The 7,629-nt window shown below is 41.9% G+C and overlaps 1 protein-coding gene across 1 annotated transcript; it reads left to right on the top strand.

Moving 5' to 3' along the window:
• The first annotated feature begins 245 nt into the window (after positions 1–245).
• LOC109467333 lies at positions 246–7,187 on the top strand. The gene is made up of 4 exons (XM_019765279.1): positions 246–1,124; positions 4,244–4,523; positions 5,106–5,350; positions 7,179–7,187. Exons 1-4 carry the CDS (start codon positions 246–248, stop codon positions 7,185–7,187), a joined length of 1,413 nt encoding a protein of 470 aa, XP_019620838.1.
• The last annotated feature ends 442 nt before the right edge of the window (positions 7,188–7,629 follow it).

The raw sequence follows: 7,629 nt of genomic DNA, 5'->3' as shown, positions 1-7,629 counted from the left end.
AGTTTGTTGCTAAAACCTAGTATGACGTCTGCTGCATCTGTTGCTTCGCGATGGTGGTAACCAATCGCTGAAGGTTTTAGATTTCAACAGCCCGAAGCCAAACGCATTAACGTATAGAAAGATCGTGGTAATTTTGCGTGCAGCGTTGAGACTTTCTCTCGTGTCAGAGACAACCTACTCTCCCTTGCTGAGGAGGTCATGCTACATTCTTGCTCCTACCACAGACGACAGTAATCATCTCCAAGATGTTCAACAACAGCTCAGACTCGTGGCTTTCTACAGAGAAGGCACTTGCTCCTGAGATGTCAAACTTGCTGTCCTGTTATCGGTGGTATTTACAAAACAAGACTGTATCCAACGCGCAGGCTAGCGAAGCTTGCTCGAAGTACGAAGACCTTGTGAGGTTGGGAACCGGTACGGACATTGTTTTTTGGTTAATGGGACTTCTCATCATTATCACCAATGCTGCCGTGGTATGGGGAATCGTCGCAACGCGAGAACTCAGCAGAACGGTCTCTTTCTTGTTGGCAAATCTGGCAACTACGGACCTCTTCGCAGGTGTTGCACTTCTGTATCGTACCGTGGGTCACCTCGTACATGATGTTAAGTTTAGAGTAATCCTGACTTTCGTCAATCTGATGACACTAACTCAGCTGTTGTCTGCATCAGCCCTTTCCTTGCTGTCTGTGAACAGTTATGTTGCTATCCGGCATCCTATATTCTTCCGCAGCCATTCTGGTAATGCCGATAGATACGTAGGTGTAGTTCTTGCCTGTACGTGGGTTAGTTTTACCTTACTTACCATATCGCCCAATATGGGTTGGAACTGTATAGACATGCATATTTTAACCACAGGGACCTGTGTTTCATATTACCCTGTGGCAATTGTCATTATCTGTGCATCTATATTGCTCTTTCTGTGCGGTATCATGTTGTTTACAAATATTTCTACATTTATCGCCATCAAAAAACGAAGTATAAAGAGACTTGGGAGACTAGTGGAAGCTCGACCTCAAACAGTTGAAGTAGATAGTCTCGGAAAAAGTCGGGAAACGGTTGTGAATCATCGTCGCAATGTCGCACAAGACGAGGAACGCAGGAAACTGGAAAGAACAGTGCACAGGGCAAGAACAGTTATGCTTCACGTGGTTATGGCGTTTGTCTTCTGGCTGCTATCGTGCATACTCGTCGCGATTTGTAGGATTGGCCCGGGTATGTGCCCAGGTAGGAACGGTGCATTTGCCTGCATATGCGCGAACTCTTTCATTAGCCCAATGGCAACTTTAGTCCGTACGCCAAATTTAAGACAGGCAATCTGGGAAAAACTGATGGTATTATACCGGGCAGTTACCTCCGTTTTCATGCGAAACCGGGCAAATCAAGACCAAGTTCAACCATTTGGACCAGAGAATGCACCAACGTCACAAGATCCTACCCAGGAAAGCTCACGTGCTGTAAATGAACTACCGCCTACATTAAAAATATGTGGCTGGAAAATCCATGATGGAGAACTAGAGACTGCAGGGCCAGAAAAAGCATCTAGCAAAAGGAAGAATGAAACCGAACTAACGGAGCTAAAAACGGAAGATCTTGAATAGAACAGATATGAACGACGGCAAGTAGCAGATTTTAAATGTCAGGCTCTAAATCTTACTAATGTCGAAGAAATGGACGATAGCCTCTGAATGTACATACAATTAGACATGCGACTTTGCTTTGTATACATGTAATATTGAAAGAATGAAGTGGACATTATTACCTTTGCAGTGTAGGGTGCGTCTTTGCGTCGTCTGTCAATCTGTATGTCTGAAATTGTCAGTTTGTGGTCAGTATAACTTATTATTATAAGAAGGTATGAATAGCGTGATATTTGGTACGTGGCTGGTCTGGTCAATGTTTCCTTTGGGTTTCCTTGCAGCTTTCTTTCGTACTGCAGCAGAACATCTGGGTTTTGTATCTTTTGTCCCGGATATATCGGGGTCTTGCATTTTGGGTTACGCTGGCTTTGGAACCCCTATGAGCTCGTTTTAGAACTGCAAGGTCGGTTTCGGTTATTACAGTACGTTACTATCTTTTAAGGATATCAAAATAGGAACGGCAATTATTTTTTTAATGATTTAGGGCATTTTTGGTTTTGACTTTGGGACCCCAAGCATGCATGTTTAGCTTCGTTTGTTAACACTTTGCACTTCATATTGTTGGGGGTGGGCAACATTGATATTGTTAAGGCTTGCATAGTCTAAAAGCCAATAATCCGACTAGAAACATATGTACTAGGTGTTTCCACATTACACCTATAGCTCACAAAAGGTTAACTTGTATCAGAACAGCAACCTTTAATGCAGTTGAACCTTGCAAAAGGCATAGTAACAGTATTGTATAACCTCCCTTGAATCTAGCCTGAAAGCCAATAATTCGAGACAGGTGGCATTTTCCTTCTCACACATAGCCGATAATGGCAATCAGGTACAATTACAATATCCAAATCCTGCAACAGTAATACAAGAGAATTATTTTCAAGTTGCCAGGTGCTTTTGGCAAGGCTCCCTTTCAGAGCAGCTGGAAAATAATTCTTGTATCCTGTATCAGGATTAATATAGTAGATGGGATTCATTTCTGAAGCTAACCGACATCTCGCACACGCAGTTGTCCCTCAGTAAGACACCTGGGGCCACATAGTTCCCATTTAGAACTTTTATTCAGCCTGTCGCACGACCGGTTTCATCAAGTGTACAGAGGCTAATGACACAAGTGCACGACGTTCTCATTTTTTTTTTATATTTTAGCCTCTGTAGACTTGGTGAAACCGGTCGTGTGGCAGGCTGAATAAAAGTTCTAAACGGGAACTATGGAGTCTATGCGGCTCCAGGTGTCTTAAGCGACGGTCACAACCCGCCGTACGTGCTTCTGCGTGCTGTCTACGTGCAAAAACGTGGGCAATCGTTGGACATCCGTGCGTGGTGAGTACCACCTCCGTACGGAATCCTACGGATTTGGGAGCACGCAGACACGCCGTAGAACTTTAAGTGCATGTAAAACTTTTTCTACGTGCGGTCTGCGGATTTACCACCCGTGCGTGCGAGTACGGGCGACGCGCGTGCCCCGTACAGCCTATGAGAGTTCAACGTACGGAATCCGTGAGCTAAAACTAGATCGAGATTACTTTGTGTTACTTTCCTTTCTTTTAGTTTTGGTCGCTTGTCGCAAGACTTTTTCATGATTCCATCAATATCAAAATGATGCCCCCCAAAACGCCTCCGACCCTGCGGCGTATTCCATTTACGCTATCTTATGTAACTGTGAAAGGAGATTGCTAGTACAGGAGTGTAATTTTCTCACCTGTGTCTTCAATCAAATGTTCTCTAGATTAGTCTACAGCTGCTGCTATGTAATTTTATCTTTTTCTCCATCTTGTATAGAAAATATACATTGCTTGAAAGGTTTCAGACCAATCAGTAGCTTCGAAGGTTGCCCCACATGTAGGTTTTTTTTTTACAAATGAAATTTAGGTAGCAAATGAAATGACGAGGAGACCACCAAAGAACCAGATCGGGATCAACAAAGGCAGAAAACAACATTTTTTCCATTGTTCCATACGGATGTCCTTATCCTTGTTACATTAAAGGCAAAAAAGTATACGATCTTCGTGGTATTAGCGGTGCCCATAGTAATGTAGTTGCGTAATTGCAAGATTGTGGTCATTTACGTGCAGTATAATGATAAAATTCATGGTTAATTGAGTACTGAAATCGTAAACAGAGTGGCAAGGTTCCCATAAGAATTGGGCCCTAAATTCTTCTAACATTTACTATAACGAACTTGATCGAGAAATTTTTAACGAATATTTCTGTTCTACAGTTTGTTGATCAAAACTGTATGAAAAGGTTATAGAGGTTCTCGAGCACAAAAATCTACTGTCATAAAAACTACGATATATCATCATGTCAATAATCTGACAGTGTATCGCTTAGTGCTGTTTTTTAAACGTCCAGTCCTTATGTCATGATCGAGTTCAGTTTGTTGCTAGAACCTAGTATGACGTCTGCTGCATCTGTTGCTTCGTGATGGTCGTAACTAATCGCTGACCCGAAGGTTTTAGATTTCAACAGTCCGAGGCCAAACGCATTAACGTACGGAAAGGTCGTGGAAATTTTGCGTGCAGCGTTGAGACTTTCTCCCGTGTCACAGACAACCTACTCTCCTTTGCTGAAGAGGTCCTGCTGCATTCTTGCTCCTACCACAGACGACAGAAATCATCTCCAAGATGTTCAACAACAGCTCAGACTCGTGGTTTTCTACAGAGAAGGCACTTGCTCCTGAGATGTCAAACTTGCTGTCCTGTTATCGGTGGTATTTACAAAACAAGACTGTATCGAACGCGCAGGCTAACGAAGCTTGCTCGAAGTACGAAGACCTTGTGGGGTTGGGAACAGGTACGGACATTATCTTTTGGCTGATGGGACCTCTCATCATTATCACCAATGCCGTAGTGCTGTGGGGAATCATCGCAACGAGAGAACTCAGTAAAACTGTCTCTTTCTTGTTGGCAAATCTGGCAACCACCGACCTCTTCGCAGGTGTTGCACTTTTGTATCGTACTGCGGGCCACCTCGTACATGATGTTAAGTTTAGAGTAATCCTGACTTTCGTCAATCTAATGACACTAACTCAGCTGTTGTCTGCATCAGCGCTATCCTTGCTGTCTGTGTATAGTTATGTTGCTATCAGGCATCCTATATTCTTCCGCAACTATTCTGGTAATGCCGATAGATACGTAGGTGTTGTTCTTGCCTGTACATGGGTTAGTTTTACCTTACTTACCATATCGCCCAATATGGGTTGGAACTGTATAGACATGCATATTTTGACAACAGGGACCTGTGTTTCATATTACCCTGTGGCAATTGTCATTATCTGTGCATCTATATTGCTCTTTCTGTGCGGTACCATGTTGTTCACAAATATTTCTACATTTATCGCCATCAAAACACGACGTATGAAGAGACTTGGGAAACCAGTGGCAGCTCGACCTCAAACAGTTGAAGTAGATAGTCTCGGACAAAGTCGGGAAACGGCTGTGAATCATCGTCGTAATGTCGCACAAGACGAGGAACGCAGGAAATTGGAAAGAACAGTGCACAGGGCAAGAACGGTTATGCTTCACGTGGTTGTGGCGTTTGTCTTCTGGCTACTATCGTGCATACTCGTCGCGATTTGCAGGATTGGCCCGGGTATGTGCCCAGGTAGGAACGGTGCATTTGCCTGCATATGCGCGAACTCTTTCATTAGCCCAATGGCAACTTTAGTCCGTACGCCAAATTTAAGACAGGCAATCTGGGAAAAACTGATGGTATTATACCGGGCAGTTACCTCCGTTTTCATGCGAAACCGGGCAAATCAAGACCAAGTTCAACCATTTGGACCAGAGAATGCACCAACGTCACAAGATCCTACCCAGGAAAGCTCACGTGCTGTAAATGAACTACCGCCTACATTAAAAATATGTGGCTGGAAAATCCATGATAGAGAACTAGAGACTGCAGGGCCAGAAAAAGCATCTAGCAAAAGGAAGAATGAAACCGAACTAACGGAGCTAAAAACGGAAGATCTTGAATAGAACAGATATGAACGACGGCAAGTAGCAGATTTTAAATGTCAGGCTCTAAATCTTACTAATGTCGAAGAAATGGACGATAGCCTCTGAATGTACATACAATTAGACATGCGACTTTGCTTTGTATACATGTAATATTGAAAGAATGAAGTGGACATTATTACCTTTGCAGTGTAGGGTGCGTCTTTGCGTCGTCTGTCAATCTGTATGTCTGAAATTGTCAGTTTGTGGTCAGTATAACTTATTATTATAAGAAGGTATGAATAGCGTGATATTTGGTACGTGGCTGGTCTGGTCAATGTTTCCTTTGGGTTTCCTTGCAGCTTTCTTTCGTACTGCAGCAGAACATCTGGGTTTTGTATCTTTTGTCCCGGATATATCGGGGTCTTGCATTTTGGGTTACGCTGGCTTTGGAACCCCTATGAGCTCGTTTTAGAACTGCAAGGTCGGTTTCGGTTATTACAGTACGTTACTATCTTTTAAGGATATCAAAATAGGAACGGCAATTATTTTTTTAATGATTTAGGGCATTTTTGGTTTTGACTTTGGGACCCCAAGCATGCATGTTTAGCTTCGTTTGTTAACACTTTGCACTTCATATTGTTGGGGGTGGGCAACATTGATATTGTTAAGGCTTGCATAGTCTAAAAGCCAATAATCCGACTAGAAACATATGTACTAGGTGTTTCCACATTACACCTATAGCTCACAAAAGGTACCTTGTATCAGAACAGCAACCTTTAATGCAGTTGAACCTTGCAAAAGGCATAGTAACAGTATTGTATAACCTCCCTTGAATCTAGCCTGAAAGCCAATAATTCGAGACAGGTGGCATTTTCCTTCTCACACATAGCCGATAATGGCAATCAGGTACTATTACAATCTCCAAATCCTGCAACAGTAATACAAGAGAATTATTTTCAAGTTGCCAGGTGCTTTTGGCAAGACTCCCTTTCAGAGCAGCTGGAAAATAATTCTTGTATCCTGTATCAGGATTATATATAGTAGAAGGGATTCATTTCTGAAGCTAACCGACATCTCGAACACGCTAAGACACCTGGGGTCACATAGTTCCCGTTTAGAACTTTTATTCAGACTGTCACACGACCGGTTTCGCCTGTGTGGCTTCTTCAGAGGCTAAAATATAAGTGAGAACTCCATGCACTTGTGTCATCAGCCTCTGTACACTTGAAGGAGCCACAAAGGCGAAACCGGTCGTGTGACAGGCTGAATAAAAGTTCTGAACGGGAACTATGCGGCTCCAGGTGTCTTACTGAGGGACGACTGCGTGTGCGAGATGTCGTTAGCTTGAGGAATGAATCTACTATATCCTGTATTAGGATTATGTTATCTCGCCATGATATAGAATATATCAAAAGCCATTACTTTGAGAAAACGTAATATGGCGACATAATATACACATAATCCTGATACAGGATACAAAAATTATTTTCAAGCTACCAGCTGCTCTGAAATTAAGTATTTCCAAATCCATTACTTTATATTATAAAAACATAACATGATCCTGCTATAGTATTTCAAGACTTATATTTTACGTTTCCAGCTGCCCTGAAAGTATTTCCAAATCCATTACTTTGTGATATTGTACATACGTCAAGCATAACATGCTATAGTATTCTAAGACTTATTTTTAAGTATTCAGCTGCTTTGATAATCTCTCCAAATCCACTATTTTGTAAAAGCATACTATGATACAATAGTATTTTCAGTGAGGCAAAAACTCTCTCCACATGCCCCAAAGCCTACCCTACCAATTTTTTTTCATTAAAAAATGAAGCATCGGCTGTTTTTTAATCTCTGATGACAATCATCTTTAAACCCCACAGCACCTAACATATATAAATAATTCTATTTTTGTTGTTGTTTGCAATCACCCCCATATTTTAGACACTAAAAAGTATCTGGTCCTTTAATAAAAAAATATATTCGTTTATTTTGTATTTTTGTATTATTATAACAATGTGGTCTTTTCGAAGGGAAAATCTGTTCATCTG

Source organism: Branchiostoma belcheri, unplaced genomic scaffold (assembly GCF_001625305.1).
Source record: "Branchiostoma belcheri isolate BF01 breed outbred unplaced genomic scaffold, Haploidv18h27 scaffold18, whole genome shotgun sequence".
NCBI lineage: Eukaryota > Metazoa > Chordata > Leptocardii > Amphioxiformes > Branchiostomatidae > Branchiostoma > Branchiostoma belcheri.
Note: the sequence above shows the minus strand (reverse complement) of the source record. Positions and strands in the feature narration are given on the sequence as shown.